Consider the following 23,037-nt stretch of genomic DNA (forward strand, 5'->3'; position numbering starts at 1 on the left):
ATTGGCCCATAGGTGGCGCTATAGCGACCAATTGCGCGAAACTGCTCATAACTCCTAGACCGTAAGTCGTACACTCAAGTGTCTTATATCGTTGGAAAGCTGGTCACCTGACGAAAAAAACGTATATCTCCGATTTCATTTCCGTCATGATAGATTTTCCGCCATTTTGAATTTTGTCGAAAAACTACTTTTGCGAACTAGTCCCTGGATTTTTGCCCGATCGGAACCAAACCAGTGCAGAAATGTTCTCTGGAGTCTGAAGATCAATAATTATCAAAAAAATGTTGAAATTTCTCGTTCCGGTCGCTAGGGGAAGCAAAATAAACGTTGTGGGAGGAGCTTATTTTACTAAAATGGCTATAGCTCGAGAAGTAAATAAGATATCTTCACCAAACTCGGTACACATGTGTAAGAGTTCAATTTGAGGTGACAGTAAAAAAATCGCGACGATTGAACACTAGGTGGCGCTATAAAATGAAAAAAACAGATAAACACCTGACCGTCAGTCCGATTGACTTGAAAATTGGTATGCAGTGTCTTGGTCCAAGGCCCCATGTATGTGTATGAGGACATTGGTGTATCTCAAAAAACATGGCCGCCATCGGCCAATGAAGTTTGAGCATCTATGAAACAAGGTTAACGAAGGCCGATCGGAACGAAACTCGTTGGAAATGTTCGACTCATGGCCCTAGAGGTCTGTAAGAATTTTGAAAGAAATCGGCCACTAGTTGGCGCTAACGAGTTTTATTGCTCTGTAATCACGTGGTGTTGCACACACCCCCACAAAATGTATATCAATTTATAGATCTCCTCATGATGAACAACTTTGCCTCAAGAACCATTGCTGTCAATCAAATCGTTCGTTAAATATTCACGAATATGTTAAAAACCTACTTTTGCAAACTAGTCCCTGGTTTTTTGCTCGATCGGAACCAGACCAGTCTAGGATAATTCTCTGGACTCTCTAGATCAATAATTATCAAAAAAAGTTGAACTTTGTCTTTTGTTTTGCTATAACAGGGTCATTTACAAAAGGGGACATGACAAAATGCACCCAAAAGCCTATAAATCCTAAAGGAAAAGTCAGAACTTCACAAAAATTGATGAGCACATGTGTCATAGCTTATTCAACAAGCATGCAAAGTTTAATGGAGATCGGACTATAGGTGGCGCTATAATTGTTAAAAATGTTAAAAACAATATATACCCTATGGTAAATTGCCATTATTGAAACTTAAAACTTAATGTCTTTTGATGCTTTTGTGCTTAAAGGCCTTCAAGGCCTAAACTGCTTGAACCCCGCTAAATGCTGCTTGCAGCTTTAATTATTATTATTATTATTCTGCCGTAAAACGCATCGTGCAGACCAAACCGTAAGTGCTGGAGCTCTGAAACTTTGTCAGATGGTAGTACAAAAATCGAGGAGAGGTTATCAAATTATGAGCCCGATTGGCCCATAGGTGGCGCTATAGCGACCAATTGCGCGAAACTGCTCATAACTCCTAGACCGTAAGTCGTACACTCAAGTGTCTTATATCGTTGGAAAGCTGGTCACCTGACGAAAAAAACGTATATCTCCGATTTCATTTCCGTCATGATAGATTTTCCGCCATTTTGAATTTTGTCGAAAAACTACTTTTGCAAACTAGTCCCTGGATTTTTGCCCGATCGGAACCAAACCAGTGCAGAAATGTTCTCTGGAGTCTGAAGATCAATAATTATCAAAAAAATGTTGAAATTTCTCGTTCCGGTCGCTAGGGGAAGCAAAATAAACGTTGTGGGGGGAGCCTATTTTACTAAAATGGCTATAGCTCGAGAAGTAAATGAGATATCTTCACCAAACTAAGTACACATGTGTAAGAGTTCAATTTGAGGTGACAGTAAAAAAATCGCGACGATTGAACACTAGGTGGCGCTATAAAATGAAAAAAACAGATAAACACCTGACCGTCAGTCCGATTGACTTGAAAATTGGTATGCAGTGTCTTGGTCCAAGGCCTCATGTATGTGTATGAGGACATTGGTGTATCTCAAAAAACATGGCCGCCATCGGCCAATGAAGTTTGAGCATCTATGAAACAAGGTTAACGAAGGCCGATCGGAACGAAACTCGTTGGGAATGTTCGACTCATGGCCCTAGAGGTCTGTAAGAATTTTGAAAGAAATCGGCCACTAGTTGGCGCTAACGAGTTTTATTGCTCTGTAATCACGTGGTGTTGCACACACCCCCACAAAATGTATATCAATTGATAGATCTCCTCATGATGAACAACTTTGCCTCAAGAACCATTGCTGTCAATCAAATCGTTCGTTAAATATTCACGAATATGTTAAAAACCTACTTTTGCAAACTAGTCCCTGGTTTTTTGCTCGATCGGAACCAGACCAGTCTAGGATAATTCTCTGGACTCTCTAGATCAATAATTATCAAAAAAAGTTGAACTTTGTCTTTTGTTTTGCTATAACAGGGTCATTTACAAAAGGGGACATGACAAAATGCACCCAAAAGCCTATAAATCCTAAAGGAAAAGTCAGAACTTCACAAAAATTGATGAGCACATGTGTCATAGCTTATTCAACAAGCATGCAAAGTTTAATGGAGATCGGACTATAGGTGGCGCTATAATTGTTAAAAATGTTAAAAACAATATATACCCTATGGTAAATTGCCATTATTGAAACTTAAAACTTAATGTCTTTTGATGCTTTTGTGCTTAAAGGCCTTCAAGGCCTAAACTGCTTGAACCCCGCTAAATGCTGCTTGCAGCTTTAATTATTAGGGGTTCAAGCACGAAGTGCTGAAACCCTATTGTAATTGTATTGATTTTTATTATTATTATTATTATTATTCTGCCGTAAAACGCATCGTGCAGACCAAACCGTAAGGGCTGGAGACCTGAAACTTTGTCAGATGGTAGTACAAAAATCGAGGAGAGGTTATCAAATTATGAGCCCAATTGGCCCATAGGTGGCGCTATAGCGACCAATTGCGCGAAATGGCTCATAGCTCCTAGACCGTAAGTCGTACACTCAAGTGTCTTATATCATTGGAAAGCTGGTCACCTGACGAAAAAAACGTATATCTCCGATTTCATTTCCGGTATGCAAATTTTTCCGCCATTTTGAATTTTGTCAAAAAACTACTTTTGCAAACTAGTCCCTGGATTTTTGCCCGATCGGAACCAAACCAGTGCAGAAATGTTCTCTGGAGTCTGAAGATCAATAATTATCAAAAAAATGTTGAAATTTCTCGTTCCGGTCGCTAGGGGAAGCAAAATAAACGTTGTGGGAGGAGCCTATTTTACTAAAATGGCTATAACTCGAGAAGTAAATGAGATATCTTCACCAAACTCGGTACACATCTCTAAGAGTTCAATTTGAGGTCACAGTAAAAAAATAGCGACGATTGAACACTAGGTGGCGCTATAACATGAAAAAAACATAAAAAGGGCTATGACCACATGACCGTTAGTCCGATTGACTTGAAAATTGGTATGCAGTGTCTTGGACCAAGGCCCCATGTATATCTATGAGGACATTGGCGTATCTAAAAAAACATGGCCGCCATCGGCCAATGAAGTTTGAGCATCTATGAAACAAGGTTAACGAAGGCCGATCGGAACGAAACTCATTGGGCATGTTTGACTCATGGCCCTAGAGGTCTGTAAGAATTTTGAAAGAAATCGGCCACTAGTTGGCGCTAACGAGTTTAATGGCTCTGTTATCACGTGGTGTTGCACACCCCCCCACAATATGTATATCAATTGATAGATCTCCTTATGCTGAACAACTTTGCCTCAAGAACCATTGCTGTCAATCAAATTGTTCGTTAAATATTCACGAATATGTTAAAAACGTACTTTTGCAAACTAGTCCCTGGTTTTTTGCCCGATCGGAACCAGACCAGTCTAGGATAATTCTTTGGACTCTCTAAATCAATAATTATCAAAAAAAAGTTGAACTTTGTCATTTGTTTTGCTATAACAGGGTCATTTATAAAAGGGGGCATGACAAAATGCACCCAAAAGCCTATAAATCCTAAAGGAAAAGTCAGAACTTCACAAAAATTGATGAGCACATGTGTCATAACTTATTCAACAAGCATGCAAAGTTTCATGGAGATCGGACTATAGGTGGCGCTATAACTGTTAAAGATGTTAAAAACAATGTATTCCCTATGGTAAATTACCATTATTGAAACTTAAACCTTAATGTCTTTTGATGCTTTTGTGCTTAAAGGCCTTAACGGCCTAAACTGCTTGAACCCCGCTAAATGCTGCTTGCAGCTTTAATTATTATTATTATTATTCTGCCGTAAAACGCATCGTGCAGACCAAACCGTAAGGGCTGGAGACCTGAAACTTTGTCAGATGGTAGTACAAAAATCGAGGAGAGGTTATCAAATTATGAGCCCAATTGGCCCATAGGTGGCGCTATAGCGACCAATTGCGCGAAATGGCTCATAGCTCCTAGACCGTAAGTCGTACACTCAAGTGTCTTATATCATTGGAAAGCTGGTCACCTGACGAAAAAAACGTATATCTCCGATTTCATTTCCGGTATGCAAATTTTTCCGCCATTTTGAATTTTGTCAAAAAACTACTTTTGCGAACTAGTCCCTGGATTTTTGCCCGATCGGAACCAAACCAGTGCAGAAATGTTCTCTGGAGTCTGAAGATTAATAATTATCAAAAAAATTTTGAAATTTCTATTTCCGGTCGCTAGGGGAAGCAAAATAAACGTTGTGGGAGGAGCCTATTTTACTAAATTGGCTATAACTCAAGAAGTAAATGAGATATCTTCACCAAACTCGGTACACATGTGTAAGAGTTCAATTTGAGGTCACAGTAAAAAAATAGCGACGATTGAACACTAGGTGGCGCTATAACATGAAAAAAACATAAAAAGGGCTATGACCACATGACCGTTAGTCCGATTGACTTGAAAATTGGTATGCAGTGTCTTGGACCAAGGCCCCATGTATATCTATGAGGACATTGGCGTATGTAAAAAAACATGGCCGCCATCGGCCAATGAAGTTTGAGCACCTGTGAGACAAGGTTAACGGAGGCCGATCGGAACGAAACTCGATGGGCATGTTCGACTCATGGCCCTAGATGTCTGTAAGAATTTTGAAAAAAATCGGCCACTAGTTGGCGCTAACGAGTTTTATGGCTCTGTAATCACGTGGTGTTGCGCATATCCCCACAAAATGCATATCTTTTGATAGATCTCCTCATGTTGAACAACTTTGCCTCAAGAACCATTGCTGTCAATCAATTCGTTCGTTAAATATTCACAAATATGTCAAAAACCTACTTTTGCGAAATAGTCCCTGGTTTTTTGCTCGATCGGAACCAGACCAGTCTAGGACAATTCTCTGGACTCTCGAGATCAATAATTATCCAAAAAAAATTGAACTTTGACATTTGTTTTGCTATAACAGGGTCATTTACAAAAGGGGGCGTGACAAAATGCACCCAAAAGCCTATAAATCCTAAAGGAAAAGTCAGAACTTCACAAAAATTGTTGAGCACATGTGTCATAACTTATTCAACAAGCATGCAAAGTTTCATGGAGATCGGACTATAGCTGGCGCTATAACTGTTAAAAATGTTAAAAACAATGTATTCCCTATGGTAAATTGCCATTATTGAAACTTAAACCTTAATGTCTTTTGATGCTTTTGTGCTTAAAGGCCTTAACGGCCTAAACTGCTTGAACCCCGCTAAATGCTGCTTGCAGCTTTAATTATTAGGGGTTCAAGCACGAAGTGCTGAAACCCTATTGTAATTGTATTGATTTTTAGGTGTTCAAGCACGAAGTGCTGAAAACCTATTGTAATTGTACCGATTTTTATTATTATTATTATTATTTTTCTTCTGCCGTAAAACGCATCGTGCAGACCAAACCGTAAGGGCCAGAGCTCTGAAACTTTGTCAGATGGTAGTACAAAAATCGAGGAGAGGTTATCAAATTATGAGCCCGATTGGCCCATAGGTGGCGCTATAGCGACCAATTGTGCGAAGCTGCTCATAACTCCTAAACCGTAAGTCGTACACTCAAGTGTCTTATATCATTGGAAAGCTGGTCACCTGACGAACAAAACGTATATCTCCGATTTCATTTCCGGTATGCAAATTTTTCGGCTATTTTGAATTTTGTCGAAAAACTACTTTTGCGAACTAGTCCCTGGTTTTTTGCCCGATCGGAACCAAACCAGTGCAGAAATGTTCTCTGGAGTCTGAAGATCAATAATCATTGAAAAAAAGTGGAAATTTCTATTTCCGGTCGCTAGGAGGCGCAAAATAAACGTTGTGGGAGGAGCCTATTTTACTAAAATGGTTATAACTAAAGAAGTAAATGAGATATCTTCACCAAACTAGGTACACATGTTTAGGAGCTCAATTTGAGGTCACAGGAAAAAAATAGCGACGATTGAACACTAGGTGGCGCTATAAAACGAAAAAAACAGATAACCACCTAACCGTCAGTCCGATTGACTTGAAAATTGGTATGCAGTGTCTTGGTCCAAGGCCCCATGTATGTTTATGAGGACATTGGTGTATCTCAAAAAACATGGCCACCATCAGCCAATGAAGTTTGAGCACCCATGAAACAAGGTTAGGTTAAGGCCGATCGGAACGAAACTCGTTGGGAATGTTCGACTCATGGCCCTAGAGGTCTGTAAGAATTTTGAAAGAAATCGGCCACTAGTTGGCGCTAACGAGTTTTATGGCTCTGTAATCACGTGGTTTGCACACACCCTCACAATATGTATATCAATTGATAGATCTCCTCATGCTGAACAACTTTGCTTCTAGAACCATTGCTGTCAATCAAATCGTTCGTTAAATATTCACGAATATGTCAAAAACCTACTTTTGCGAACTAGTCCCTGGTTTTTTGCTCGATCGGAACCAGACCAGTCTAGGACAATTCTCTGGACTCTCTAGATCAATAACTATCAAAAAGAAGTGGAACTTTGACATTTGTTTTGCTATAACAGGGTCATTTACAAAAGTAGGCGTGACAAAATGCACCCAAAGCCTATAAATCCTAAAGGAAAACTCAGAACATCCCAAAAATTGATGAGCATATGTGTCATCACATCATTAACAAGCATGCAAAGTTTCATGGAGATCGGACCATAGGTGGCGCTATAACTGTTAAAAAGCTTTAAAACCATGTATTTCCTATGGTGAATTGCCAGTATTGGCTGTAAATGGTGTTTTCCATCTCTGATCATATCATAATGTTAAAACCAGTGCAGTACAATTCTCTGGACTCTCTAGATCAATAATTATAAGAAAAAGTTGAACTGCTTCATGTGGATGGCTTCAACATGTACTGTGTTGAAGCCATCTACTACTACACTTTCAGTGTCCCTGAAAGCGTTGATCTCTTCAATAAACAAGTCAGAACACGTGACATTAAATAATCATGAACATTTTCAGACAGATCGGACAAAATATGCCTGTAGAACAGTTAAAAAGGTGAAAATGATGGTCTGTTAAGCCAATAAGTGGAGTTTTACTGCCCCCTGCTGTTCAAAATAGTAAGTTGTCATGTATAATTTATATTATGACTATCAATTCACTAATTTAACATTTACAATCACATTTAGTCAAAAAGTACTATGACAACTGTCATATTGAATTAAAATCTACACACACTCATTCAGTTGTAGATAAATGATAAGAGTAACTACCACTGTTGTCACTGTTTTTAACATAGTTTTATAACATTAGATTACAAAGAAATATCCCAAAGGTGTGTGTGTGTACATCTCTGATCATATCATAATGTTAAAACCAGTGCAGTACAATTCTCTGGACTCTCTAGATCAATAATTATAAGAAAAAGTTGAACTACTTCATGTGGATGGCTATAATCGATGGCTTCAACATGTAGCCTTAAAATGAATGCTCAGATCACAAGACTTGTTAAAAACAAGTCAGAACACATGCCATTAAATAATCATTAACATTTTCAGACAGATTGGACAAAATATGCCTATATAACAGTTAAAAAGGTGAAAATGAAATCAACATGATGGTCTATTAAGAAAATAAGTAGTGTTTTAATGCCCTCTGCTGTTCTAAATAGTCATTTTTACACTACTCAACTATAATTCATATTATTACTTTATCAATTCACTATCATATTTTGTCAGAGTTTATCACTTCAGTTGTTCTGAGTTTTCACCTAATTGCTATTAACGTGGTAAATAGCTGTACTATATTACCAGAATCACATTGAAATCCATGTTGAATCTTCTAAACGCAGCACACAAAGATATGCATTTCAACTTTCAACTCCCAGCTCAATTACTCAGCAACACCAGGATGGGTGTTCAAGAGGGCTCATTGAACACTAAGGTCTGAGTTTCAGATTTTTTCACTTTATCATTCCCGAGACATAAGTTAAAAAAAACAAATTTCCCGTCATTCATTTCAACAGTTTATGTAGGTTGTAAAACCAATGTTGTCCACTAGAGAGAGCAACAGCATTGGTTATTTTTAATCTTTTTTAACCAGTTTCCAGCACTGGCTAACAAACAAATGCTCAAATCTATTTATTATGTTGGAAATAATATTTATAATAATTAATATTATGTTAACCCTTTATGACCTGCCATAGAACAATTTCACTAGAGTATATCTTTGCATTTTTACATGCTGTGCTGTCATTCTTTTGAGCATTTTCAAATGCCACACATCAAAATTATCCTTACTCTCCCAATTTGAAGGCTATGTTTGTAAAAAAAAAATCAATAGAAAGAAGATAAATATCTCAAAAGTGCAATAAACAAAAAGAAAAACAATTAACAAAAAATCTACATAATTTTATTCAATACAAAAAATTATAAATGTCAACCTTAAACTTGTCAATGTGAAAAACTTGCATTAAACAATTTAAAACTATACAGAATACATCAATTAGTTTTGAATATACACTCATTCAAAAAAGGGGGTAAAAATGCCATGTAAAATATTCAAGTACATTGAATGACGATTGAACACTAGGTGGTGCTATAACATGAAAAAAACATACTGTGTACACACAGTAAAACATACGTCAACACAATTACTGTGTTGAAGCCATCTATTACTACACTCCCAGTGTCCCTGAAAGCATTGATCTCTTCAATAAACAAGTCAGAACACGTGACATTAAATAATCATGAACATTTTCAGACAGATCGGACAAAATATGCCTATATAACAGTTAAAAAGGTGAAAATGATATTAATATGATGGTCTATTAAGCCAATAAGTGGTGTTTTACTGCCCTCTGCTGTTCAAAATAGTCATTGTCACACTACTCAACTATAATTCATACTATGACTTTATTAATTCACTAATTTAACATTTGCAATCACATTTAGTCAAATATTAATATGACAACTCACATTAGGTCCTGAATTTAAAAAATGTGTAATCTACACACTCTCATTCTGTTGTAGATAAATGATATTAATAATATGACATATTGTATATGAAGGCTGTAATTCCACTGTTGTCACTGGTTTTAATATAGTTTTAGATCATAAGATTACAAATAAATATGTGAATGAATATGCTTATAGTTCAAATAACAAATAAACTATCCCAAACGTGTGTGTGTGTGTGTGTGTAAGCATGAAGCATGAATCATCTATTGAAGTAACAATTGAGTCACTTTGGATCCTTTTCAAAATGTCTAAAGTATGAGTTTGTGTAGATGATAATAGCACTGTTGTCCACTAGATGGAGCAGCAGCATTAGACTTTTTTAAACTTTTTATTATTCTGCCGTAAAACACATCGTGCAGACCAAACCGTAAGTGCTGGAGCTCTGAAACTTTGTCAGATGGTAGTACAAAAATCAAGGAGAGGTTATTAGATTATGAGCCCGATTTGGCCCATAGGTGGCGCTATAACAACCAATTGCGCGAAACGGTTCATAACTCCTAAACCGTAAGTCGTACACTCAAGTATCTTATATCATTGGAAAGCTGGTCACCTGACGAAAAAAACGTATATCTCCGATTTCATTTCCGCCTGGATAGATTTTTCGCCATTTTGAATTTTGTCGAAAAACTACTTTTGCGAACTAGTCCCTGGTTTTTTACCCGATCGGAACCAAACCAGTGCAGAAATGTTCTCTGGAGTCTGAAGATCAATAATTATTGAAAAAAAGTAGAAATTTCTATTTCCGGTCGCTAGGGGACGCAAAATAAACGTTGTGGGAGGAGCCTATTTTACTAAAATGGCTATAACTCGAGAAGTAAATAAGATATCTTCACCAAACTCGGTACACATGTGTAGGAGGTCAATTTGAGGTCACACAAAAACAATGGTGACGATTGAACACTAATTGGCGCTATAAAGTGAAATAAACATAAATTCAACTGACCGTTTGTCCGATTGACTTGAAAATTGGTATGCAGTGTCGTGGTCCAAGGCCCCATCTATGTGTGTGAGGACATTGGTGTATCTCAAAAAACATGGCCGCCATTGGCCAATGAAATTTGAGCACCAATGAAACAAGGTTAACGGTGGCCGATTGGAACGAAACTCGATGGGCGTGTTAGACTCATGGCCTAAGAGGTCTGTAAGAGTTTTGAAAGAAATTGGCCACTAGTTGGCGCTAACGAGTTTATTGGCTCTGTAATCACGTGGAGTTGCACCCATGCCCACGAAATGCATATAATTGGATAGATCTCCTCATACTGAACCACTTTGCCAATAGAACCATTGCTGTCAATCAAATCGTTCATTAAATATTCACGAATATGTTAAAAACCTACATTTGCAAACTAGTCCCTGGTTTTTCGTCCAATCGGAACCAAACCAGTCTAGGCCTATTCTCTGGACTCTCTAAATCAATAGTTATCAAAAAAATGTTGAGATTTTACATTTGTTTTGCTATAACAGGGTCGTTTACTAAATAGGCGGGACAAAATGCACCCAAAAGCCTATAAATCCTAAAGGAAAACTCAGAACTTCACAAAAATTGATGAGCATATGTGTCATAACATGCTGAAGAAGCATGAACAGTTTCATGGAGATCGGACCATAGGTGGCGCTATAACTGTTAAAAAGCATAAAAACCATGTATTTCCAATGGTAAATTGCCTATATTGGCTGTAAATGGTGTTTTCCATCTATTATGTCAGTGGATAAATGTGTGTTATATAAAACTGAATGCCTTTTGATGCTGTTGTGCTTAAAGGCCTTAAAGGTCTGAACTGCTTGAACACCGATAAATGCTGCTTGCAGCTTTAATTATTATTATTATTATTATTATTCTGCCGTAAAACGCATCGTGCAGACCAAACCGTAAGGGCTGGAGACCTGAAACTTTGTCAGATGGTAGTACAAAAATCGAGGAGAGGTTATCAAATTATGAGCCCAATTGGCCCATAGGTGGCGCTATAGCGACCAATTGCGCGAAATGGCTCATAGCTCCTAGACCGTAAGTCGTACACTCAAGTGTCTTATATCATTGGAAAGCTGGTCACCTGACGAAAAAAACGTATATCTCCGATTTCATTTCCGGTATGCAAATTTTTCCGCAATTTTGAATTTTGACAAAAAACTACTTTTGCGAACTAGTCCCTGGATTTTTGCCCGATCGGAACCAAACCAGTGCAGAAATGTTCTCTGGAGTCTGAAGATCAATAATTATCAAAAAAATGTTGAAATTTCTATTTCCGGTCGCTAGGGGAAGCAAAATAAACGTTGTGGGAGGAGCCTATTTTACTAAATTGGCTATAACTCAAGAAGTAAATGAGATATCTTCACCAAACTCGGTACACATGTGTAAGAGTTCAATTTGAGGTCACAGTAAAAAAATCGCGACGATTGAACACTAGGTGGCGCTATAAAATGAAAAAAACAGATAAACACCTGACCGTCAGTCCGATTGACTTGAAAATTGGTATGCAGTGTCTTGGTCCAAGGCCTCATGTAAGTCTATAAGGACATTGGTGTATCTCAAAAAACATGGCCGCCATCGGCCAATGAAGTTTGAGCATCTATGAAACAAGGTTAACGAAGGCCGATCGGAACGAAACTCGTTGGGAATGTTCGACTCATGGCCCTAGAGGTCTGTAAGAATTTTGAAAGAAATCGGCCACTAGTTGGCGCTAACGAGTTTTATTGCTCTGTAATCACGTGGTGTTGCACACACCCCCACAAAATGTATATCAATTGATAGATCTCCTCATGATGAACAACTTTGCCTCAAGAACCATTGCTGTCAATCAAATCGTTCGTTAAATATTCACGAATATGTTAAAAACCTACTTTTGCAAACTAGTCCCTGGTTTTTTGCCCGATCGGAACCAGACCAGTCTAGGATAATTCTTTGGACTCTCTTGATCAATAATTATCAAAAAAAAGTTGAACTTTGACATTTGTTTTGCTATAACAGGGTCATTTACAAAAGGGGGCGTGACAAAATGCACCCAAAAGCCTATAAATCCTAAAGGAAAACTCAGAACATCCCAAAAATTGATGAGCATATGTGTCATCACATCATTAACAAGCATGCAAAGTTTCATGGAGATCAGACTATAGGTGGCGCTATAACTGTTAAAAATGTTAAAAACAATGTATTCCCTATGGTAAATTGCCATTATTGAAACTTAAAACTTAATGTCTTTTGATGCTTTTGTGCTTAAAGGCCTTAAAGGCCTAAACTGCTTGAACCCCGCTAAATGCTGCTTGCAGCTTTAATTATTATTATTATTATTATTATTCTGCCGTAAAACGCATCGTGCAGACCAAACCGTAAGTGCTGCAGTTCTGAAACTTTGTCAGATGGTAGTACAAAAATCGAGGAGAGGTTATCAAATTATGAGCCCGATTGGCCCATAGGTGGCGCTATAGCGACCAATTGCGCGAAACTGCTCATAACTCCTAGACCGTAAGTCGTACACTCAAGTGTCTTATATCGTTGGAAAGCTGGTCACCTGACGAAAAAAACGTATATCTCCGATTTCATTTCCGTCATGATAGATTTTCCGCCATTTTGAATTTTGTCGAAAAACTACTTTTGCGAACTAGTCCCTGGTTTTTTGCCCGATCGGAACCAAACCAGTGCAGAAATGTTCTCTGAAGTCTGAAGATCAATAATTATCAAAAAAATGTTGAAATTTCTCGTTCCGGTCGCTAGGGGAAGCAAAATAAACGTTGTGGGAGGAGCCTATTTTACTAAAATGGCTATAGCTCGAGAAGTAAATGAGATATCTTCACCAAACTCGGTACACATGTGTAAGAGTTCAATTTGAGGTGACAGTAAAAAAATCGCGACGATTGAACACTAGGTGGCGCTATAAAATGAAAAAAACAGATAAACACCTGACCGTCAGTCCGATTGACTTGAAAATTGGTATGCAGTGTCTTGGTCCAAGGCCTCATGTAAGTCTATAAGGACATTGGTGTATCTCAAAAAACATGGCCGCCATCGGCCAATGAAGTTTGAGCATCTATGAAACAAGGTTAACGAAGGCCGATCGGAACGAAACTCGTTGGGAATGTTCGACTCATGGCCCTAGAGGTCTGTAAGAATTTTGAAAGAAATCGGCCACTAGTTGGCGCTAACGAGTTTTATTGCTCTGTAATCACGTGGTGTTGCAAACACCCCCACAAAATGTATATCAATTGATAGATCTCCTCATGATGAACAACTTTGCCTCAAGAACCATTGCTGTCAATCAATTCGTTCGTTAAATATTCACGAATATGTTAAAAACCTACTTTTGCGAACTAGTCCCTGGTTTTTTGCCCGATCGGAACCAGACTAGTCTAGGATAATTCTTTGGACTCTCTTGATCAATAATTATCCAAAAAATGTTCAACTTTGTCATTTGTCTTGCTATAACAGGGTCATTTACAAAAGGGCGTGACAAAAAGCCCCCAAAAGCCTGTAAATCCTAAAGAAAAACTCAGAACTTTACAAAAATTGATGAGCATATGTGTCATAACATGCTGAAGAAGCATGCACAGTTTCATGGAGATCGGACCATAGGTGGCGCTATAACTGTTAAAAAGCTTTAAAACCATGTATTTCCAATGGTAAATTGCCAGTATTGGCTGTAAATGGTGTTTTCCATCTCTGATCATATCATAATGTTAAAACCAGTGCAGTACAATTCTCTGGACTCTCTAGATCAATAATTATAACAAAAAGTTGAACTACGTCATGTGGATGACTATAATAGGATGGCTTCAACATTTAGTGTGTTGAAGCCATCTATTACTACACTTTCAGTGTCCCTGAAAGCGTTGATCTCTTCAATAAACAAGTCAGAACACGTGACATTAAATAATCATGAACATTTTCAGACAGATCTGACAGAATATGCCTAAATAACAGTTAAAAAGGTGAAACGATATCAATATGATGGTCTATTAAGCCAATAAGTGGTGTTTTACTGCCCTCTGCTGTTCAAAATAGTAAGTGTCTCACTACTCAACTATAATTAATATTATGACTTTATTAATGATCTATTTTAACATTTGCAATCACATTTAGTCAAATATTGATCACAATCATTTTTTTTGTCAAAGTTTATCACTTCAGTTGTTCTGAATCTTCACATAACTGCTATTAACGTGGTAAATAGCTATACTATATTCCTAGAATCACATTAAAATCCAATCATCCAAGCCCCAATCACTGTAAATAATGATAAATCATGCTAGAACGTGGTAAATTAATGTACACTATGGTCAGAGGTGTAGTGGTAAAAAAAGAGGTGGGTAAACTATAAATTCTGGTGTATTATTTCGAATAATAAGACACTATGGGCTGTTACTCTAGGGGCTGATCAAATTAAATCATTTACACTGAAAAAACACAATTGCATAAAATAATGTTATGACATTTATTTAAATTTACATAAGAAACTGGGAAAGAATGATACTACTTTTAAACATTTAACACTAAACCGCCAGTAGGTGGTGGCAGGCGACCGTCTTAATGAGTGACTCATTGATTCATTCATTCAAACGATTCGTTCAAACGGCTGATCATTCAAGAATGAGACCGATGTTTTTGAATGGGTCTTTGAATCTTTGACTCAATCGATTCGTTCAAAATGCAGAATGATTCAGTAATGAAAACACGTCGAGTGTTCCTGTGACATGTGCCGTGGGTCTGCTGTGTTGTTTGGAACTATTTTCGCTGCTGAAACAGAACAAAAACAGCCAATATAGCATCTAAAATGTAAGTGATTTAATTTTTTAATGTTTATTGAACTGTTGTAGGAAATCAATGTCACATTTTCAATCGTGATGGTGTTCAGGAAAAATAAGAGACCCCATTTACACCTGGTATTAAAATGCGATCTGTATCCAGACAAGTTATCCGGATAATAAGTACCGATTCCATTTACACCTGGCCACATAAATGTGTTTTTGCAAAACGGATATAAATCCGATCTTAAACTCCCGCGTATGCAGATTTAATGGATTGCACGCCACCAAAAGCAACAGATTTGAGCTGCATTTCGTTGATCATCAGCTAATTTCCAAATCAAAGACATCAATAAAAGAGTGGCAACAGCGCTGGTAAGATAATTTCGTTTCTTTACTTGAAGATGATTGTGTGTTAAGCGTCTGTGACTTACTTTCACTTTTATTCGCGATGTTTGCACGTTGGCTCGATGAATAGACGCTCAGCTGCTCATCTGCGGTGATGGGTGATCCGTGTCGCAGTAGCGCCGTCATATCTGACTATAACATGACATATAACCTATATAACAACCTCACTCGTTTATTTTTTGCCTTTTTGGGGGGAGTAAAATATACATATATGTGGTTTCAACAACCAGATTGCGTTTACACCTAACGTTAGTAAAGATCCGGACACAATGCGAGCCAGACTACCTGCAGATGTGGTCAGGCAGATCCGATCTGATCACAACGCATTTACACCTTGCATTAACATGCGTTTTTTATTATCCGGATAACTTATCTGGATACAGATCGCATTTTAATACCAGGTGTAAATGGGGTCTGAGTGTGTTGTGCGCTCATTTGTGTAGATTTCTGCTCGAGAGGCTGCGCGAGGGTCAACAGTACAACCTTACCGTCAGTAATAGTCAACAACACAGTAATGCAGCGCATTATGAAAGAGTTCGTCTTAGGTTTAACAACCTATGAAACTAATAATGAACAATATATAACTAAAACGACACAAGCTTAATTTAAAATGTCTTAGGAACTACTTAGAGGTGGATAAACGCAATTGAGAGGTGGATAAACACACTTTGGAGGTGGGTAAACACTATTTCCGAATATTGTGAGGTGCGTAAACGGCCTTTACGTGCATTTAGCCTCCACTACATCCCTGACTATGGTAAATCATGCTAGATTCATGGCATACTGTATAAGTTAGCTGTAATAGCACTGTTGTCCACTAGATAGAGGAGCAGAATTAGGCATTTTTGGTAACACTTTAGTTTACAATAAGGTTCATTAGTTAACATTAGTTAACTACATCAGTTAACATGTACATTATGTGAACAATACTTTTTCAGCATTTATTAATCTTAGTTAATATTAATTCCAACATTTACTTATACAACCTTTGATTTTAATAACGTATTAGTTAACATTGGTTAATGGACTGTGAACTAACATGAACGCACAATGAACAGCTGTATTTGAATTAACTAACATTAACAAAGATTAATAAACACTGTAACTAATGCATTGCTCACCGTTAGTTCATGTTAGTTAATGCATTTACTAATGTTAGCTAATGAACCTTATTGTAAAGTGTTACCACATTTTTTATCTTTTTATCAGCTTTCATCATTGGCCAACAAACAAATGCTTAAAGCATTTTCTTTAATTAGTTTTATATTATTACATTGCAAAGAAATATGTGAAATGCTCATAAATGCACGGTGCAGAATACTAGTAAAAAAGTAGTTCAAAATGAAAGTGACTCAATAAGTGGTGTGACTCAGTAAGTGACTCAGGGCACATGTCTGGCAAACAAATTAATCAATTAGCAGTGCACAAGCTGACAGTGACATTAAATCATAAAAAGGCATAAACAATGTAAACACATTGAAATTAATAGATGGACTCACGTAATCCATGAAGACACACACAGTTATGCGCCAGGAAAGAGTGCAAAGAATGAGCCAAAGGGTTCACAATCAATTTATAGGCAACAGGTGAGTCGTGCATGGTGAAGTGGCAGAGTCTCATTGAAAAAGCGAAATGGAGTTGAAAGAGATTAGAAAGGAAATCTTTTCAATTACTATTATGAATTCTTTAATTATATCCATTATGCAATATTGGTTGGTGTTTTTCTATAAATCCAGCAATAAACATGTAACAAGAAAAGTCATTGAGAAGAAAATAACAGTCAGCCATTACCTCATGAACCATGGTTAAACCAACAACTAATAAAATACAATTGTGAACATTATGAACCCCAACACCACGGTGAAGGACGCTTAACAGACAGAATAAGTTAGGGATTACGCAAAGCCTGCGGGTTTGTATTCGCTATAACAACCGCCTCGCTCTACATTACCCTGCTTATTACATTGCTACCTACCAAGTAAATCAATAATTTGACTCAAAATATAGATATAAACAGGAGTTTATTGATTTAAAAAACGATTGCCGATAAAAAAGAAAAATAGTCCGTTCTGTCTCTACGTTTAGAATCCATGGCAACGCTCTGTTTTTCATGGCAACGGTGTGTTATACTTATAAGCAGCGGCCTGTTATAACAACAGACCGCACTCTACATTAGAATTCAACCAAGCCATATAAGAAACAAATAAATACCGTTACCGAGCTAACAGAGCTACGTAAACAGAGCGAACAGGAGAGCACTCGTCTGCAGACGTCAATAATGGAATATACTCCCGATCAAACTCCGCTTCCCGAAAGTTATAAACTGCCTCTGGAACCTAGTTAAGGTACAAACATCTATTCAACAAAAATAGTGATGCAGTTAAGTGTTTTTTCGCTCAGCCGAGCCCTCTCTGTTGCTGTGTGGAGCAGCCTGTGTCAGTCACCTCTTCCTGAACGTCGCTCACTCAACTCGCGCACTGCGGTCTCGTGAGGAACGCAGCTTTTTGACATACAGTATTTCTTGTTCCCGAACACAAATATTTTTTAAGTATTTGTTCGGAATAAGTATTCGTAAAAAACACATTATTTGTGCCTTTCCGAATACCGTATTCGGCTCCACCCCTAGTACACACTATATTTTGCATTGTTAATTTATTTAACAAATTTCTTTTTGTTAATGTTTTGCAGTCAAACTATACATATACTGTACACACTATAAATGTGTGTGTGTTTGTGTGTGTGTGCGTGTGCGTGCGTTTGTGTGTAAGCATGCTTTATGAAGTTAACATGAAAAAAATGGTTTGCTTTAGTGCAGAATAGTGGAGAAACAAAGCATTTCAAAATGGAAGTGTGCCAATAAGTGGTCTTCTACTGCCCTCTGCTGGCCACTTTTCTTATTAATAGTCTTTTCACTTGCTATATTGTGGTAAACCATCCTATAACATGGTATATCAAGGTAAACTATGGAAAATCATGTTAGATTCATGGTAAATCATACTAGAACATGGTAAACCATGAAAAATCACATTGAAATATGGTTTATCATGGTAAATAATGCTTGCTACATAAAACTTAATGTCTTTTGATGCTTTTGTGCTTAAAGGCCTTAAAGGCCTAAACTGCTTGAACCCCGCAAAATGCTGCTTGCAGCTTTAATTTTTATTGATTCTTTAAGGAGATGCACTTAAAGGGTTAGTTCACCGAAAAATGAAAATTAAGTCATTAATTACTCACCCCCATGCTGTACCAAACCCCGTAAGACCTTCGTTCGTCTTCGGAACACAAATGAAGATATTTTTGATTAAATTTGAGACGGCCCAGAAAGTCAATGAAGAAAATGTTTAAATATCCCATGTGACTACCGTGGCTCAACTATAAGTTTATCAAGCGACGCGAATACTTTTTGTGCGAAAAAACAAACAAAAATAACGAGTTTATTCGACTATTTATTTCATCTGAAGATCGCAATTCTCGCACATGCGTCGTGGAAATCTTTTGAAGTCTCGTTTCTGGCCTACAAGGAAGAAAAGAAATAGTCGAATAAACTCGTTATATTTGTTTGTTTTTTCGCACAAAAAGTATTCACGTACAGCTCTCAAATTTAATCAAAAATATCTTCATTTGTGTTCCGAAGACGAACGAAGGTCTTACGGGGTTGGTACAGCATGGGGGTGAGTAATTAATGACTTAATTTTCATTTTTGGGTGAACTAACCCTTTAATAAGAGGACCTATTTTATTTGTATGCACATAGTTGTACATTAGCAGGAATGTGGCACAATACGGATGTGAAAGCAGATATAATCAGCCTATGTGACAATAAAATTAGTTTTGGTTAAAATCAACAAATAATGGTGATAATTAATCGTGATTTCAATATTGATCAAAATAATCGTGAAAAATCGTGCAGCCCTAGTGTGTGCATCTAGTGGTTTAGAGGAAAATAAAATCTTAAAAAAAAAAAAAAATCGTCCTTTAGCCCGTTCGTACCCTATACTGTATCAGGCTTATGGTCAAAACTTTATACAGCGGATAAGACGCATTTGTTTGTACACGATGCATGCCAGGTTTCTCTGTGCTGTAATTGATGCAGGACTGGCTATACACAATGAATGTATCATAGGCTGCTATCATCAATCATTGGTCATCACAGCACAGGATATGATATGTATTACAGTCAATGGCTGTAAATGGCTGTTAAATGTCAAATGTCAAACACAATCTGTTTGCTTTCAGCACTTGTGGAAGAGTAAACTGAGCTGAAGAACCCTAGACGAATATATGACACCCAGTGGAAGATTGTATTGACTTGCACATTTCTTACACTGAAACATCGCATTTCTTACAAGAACAAAATAAATGTCTGGAGGCTTTAATAAGTCCTGACAGAAAGCTACAAACAATGAAGTCACATGATACTAAAAAAGAAAAGTAAAAAGGGGACGCAAACGCTTTTTTCGCTTAATGTGAATAGAATCGGGAATCAATTATTTAATAACCTTAATAACCAAAACCCTAAACAAGGCTGTGTTTTTCCATTTGTGACCACGTGCATGCATGATTTAAATGAGCAAAAGCCATATTATACTAATGGCAAACCCTTTCAACATGACATTAAAGCTATGGTATACGATGTTAAAAATCGGTCGAGACGGTAGGGAAATTTTTAAAAAACTCATCCCGCCCCTCCACACACACCCCCCTCCCCTCTGCGCTACCTGATCCCTGACGTATGTCACATTTGAGTTCACGTCAACGCAAGATTAGCAACACATGAAATGTTCTAAACTCCCCACCACCATTATAATACTATTGCTAAGGTTTTCAGTAATTGTTATTGTGTCACGCAGTGCATCTTGTTCAAATTCCGATCGGCTCGAACAGAAACCTTGAACAAGAAATATAATTACTTTGACCCGTGATAGGCGATGCTAAACGGCTAACATTGATAATTGGAGACGTGAGCACCAGGTGGAGTTTCAAGTGGAGCTGGTGATTGGATGAGAGCAGTTGACCAATATAAACTGTGCGGCCGCACAGCTTACATTGGTCAACTTTTCTGCTGCTGTACAGCCAATAGAGTAAATGGATTTTTTAAATTCTTTTTTCTATTCATATTGTTAGGATTGTACTATATACCCAGATAGCAAACTGACATTGAATCAACGTGGAAATATGACATCGAAACAACGTTGATCTGACATTGTTTTGCTCATCGAATTAACGTTGAACCAACGTCAGACGCGTCATTCTTTCAAAACTAACGGAAAATCAACTTGAAATCAACGCGTTGTTTCAACGTTATGAAAGCAAACCAATTTTCGATTTCATTTAGCTTTGAAGAATGCCGCATCTGACGTTGGTTCAACGTTAATTCGATGAGCAAAATCAACGTTGTTTCAATGTCATGAGAGACGTCGTTTCCACGTTGATTCGATGTCAGTTTGCTGTCTGGGTAACCATAACCAGCATCTAAACAAGGATATTAATAATGAACAATCTTTGAAATCGTATACCCTAGCTTTAAACAGGAATTAAACAGCTCTGGTCATGTGATTCTTTACACCAAGCATGAAAAGAGCATATATGTGGTGTGTGTGTGTGTGTGTGTGTGTGACATCCCAAAGCAGCAGTTGAACACACACTGTATCACAAAGATCATCATCCAACGACACAAACCGACTGACCAATGACCACGTCCCCTGCATGTGTACAAACACACAACTGAATAATGAGCATGAACTCAACTCGCCCAGATCCACATTAATCGTCTGAAGAGATGGCAGGGGATTGTAGATACATCAGATATGAAGAAGTAAGTATGAGTGTCACCTGATTTCTCAGTTCCTCAGTTCACACACTCGAATCAAAAATCAATCAACTTTTATTTATATAGCACAAAAGCACCGGAGTTGGCCGTTGTGCTGTACAACATATAAAAATAGAAAGAAAGCCCACACAAACCAAATGATAAAGGGAGTTTACATCAAAAACATCAGGAATATTCAACATTAAAAACCAAGGGCAGTTGTAAGCCTGAAAAGAGGTATTATGGAGAGTGGAAGTGTATTTAATGATCGTCTTGTGTCAGTGTTATCCCATGATGCTCACACTAGAGACGAAGTTGAACAGAATCAAACACACTTTAGGCACGTCAATCAGAGAGATTAACGCAGTGATGATGGCGATGCCTTTACTCCACCAATCGAAATAATGCGTAAGCTCAGCACTGCATAAATGCCAAATAGCGCATTGCTCTTCTCACCAGTCGTGCTGGGCTCCGTCGATGACCAGCAGGGTCTTGAGGCTCCGGGACACGGGCGCCTGCTCCACCAGCCCCGCCGAGGCGGCCGTCTGCTTCACCGCGCTGCTGATGGAGCTGAAGAAGCCCTGCGGCGGGGGGGCTCTCCGGTCCGGCCCCGGGGACCCCGGAGCGGCTGCTGCGGCTGGGCCCGGGGGGGAGGCTGAGGGGGGTCCGGCTTCTGCAGGTCCGACATGTAGCCATTGGGCAGGTTGGAGATGAAGGTGCTGTCCGACAGACGGCGGCGCAGGTAGTTCATGACGGCAGCGCAGATTCACACGGTTTATCCCACAGGAGACGCTCAGAGCTGGGAATGGGATGCTGGGATCCTCCTCGAGTGAGTCGCAGTGCTTCCTCCCCTCTCTGCTCTGATGTCACACACGCAGACAGCCAATCAGAGCTTGCTGCATCCCTGCATGAGCTGCTGGTCTCCTCCCCTCCCCCAGCCGGATCGCATCCTCCGACAGAAGGTTTCCTGCAGTGTGTGTCAGTCACGTGCACTGAGCTTCCCTCGCAGCAGAGTCGGTGTGTGTTTCACTCGAAGATCACCTGATTCATGCCAGTGTGTGTTTCACGAGCTTACCCTTCATTCTCGTTGGAATATAAAAAGATAAGGCATTGAACCCATTTATTATGAACATGCAGTATGATATTCATTTATTATTAACCAGTATGCAATCTGGACAGACAGACTGACAAATAAAAATGCTCCTGTTTTAATGCTTTATTGTGTATTTTCAGTTTATCGTCAAGTTTCTCTATTCATCATTATCCTTCTGTTTAATGCATTCAAATTTGGGGTTTTGGTCAATCCGATCACAAGTGAGATAAATGACCATACCTGTATTGCCTCTCAGTGTTCAGGGTTTCTTTCAGACTGATCTCATGAAGTAGTGTGTATGACACGCCAATTCGTATTTCCATTTTTGGCGTTCTATCAAGACGCATAATCGCCTTTCAGCGTGTTTATGAACGCCGTTGACTTAACGTTATATGAATATGACTTACCTCAATCCCGTCCCTAAACCTAACCGTCACTGGGGTTAATGGCAAGACTGGAGATTTGATTGCGTGTTCAGACACGCGGAATGACGCGGACGTTAATGGCGTAGACATATACGCATACACGTGGATACACG

General features: G+C 38.3%; 1 protein-coding gene across 1 annotated transcript in view; it reads right to left on the reverse strand.

Moving 5' to 3' along the window:
* Positions 1 to 22,258, reverse strand: part of syn2a (synapsin IIa) — a 49,871-nt gene extending 27,613 nt beyond the window's left edge. Inside the window, 2 exon segments of the mRNA XM_039671349.2 lie at positions 21,863 to 22,055; positions 22,058 to 22,258. Of these exon segments, the coding sequence (XP_039527283.2) occupies positions 21,863 to 22,055; positions 22,058 to 22,157 (293 nt within the window). The 5' untranslated portion in view covers positions 22,158 to 22,258.
* Positions 22,259 to 23,037: the final 779 nt, after the last annotated feature.

This window comes from Pimephales promelas, chromosome 20 (genome assembly GCF_988280905.1).
Source record: "Pimephales promelas chromosome 20, fPimPro1.hap1.1, whole genome shotgun sequence".
Classification (NCBI taxonomy): domain Eukaryota; kingdom Metazoa; phylum Chordata; class Actinopteri; order Cypriniformes; family Leuciscidae; genus Pimephales; species Pimephales promelas.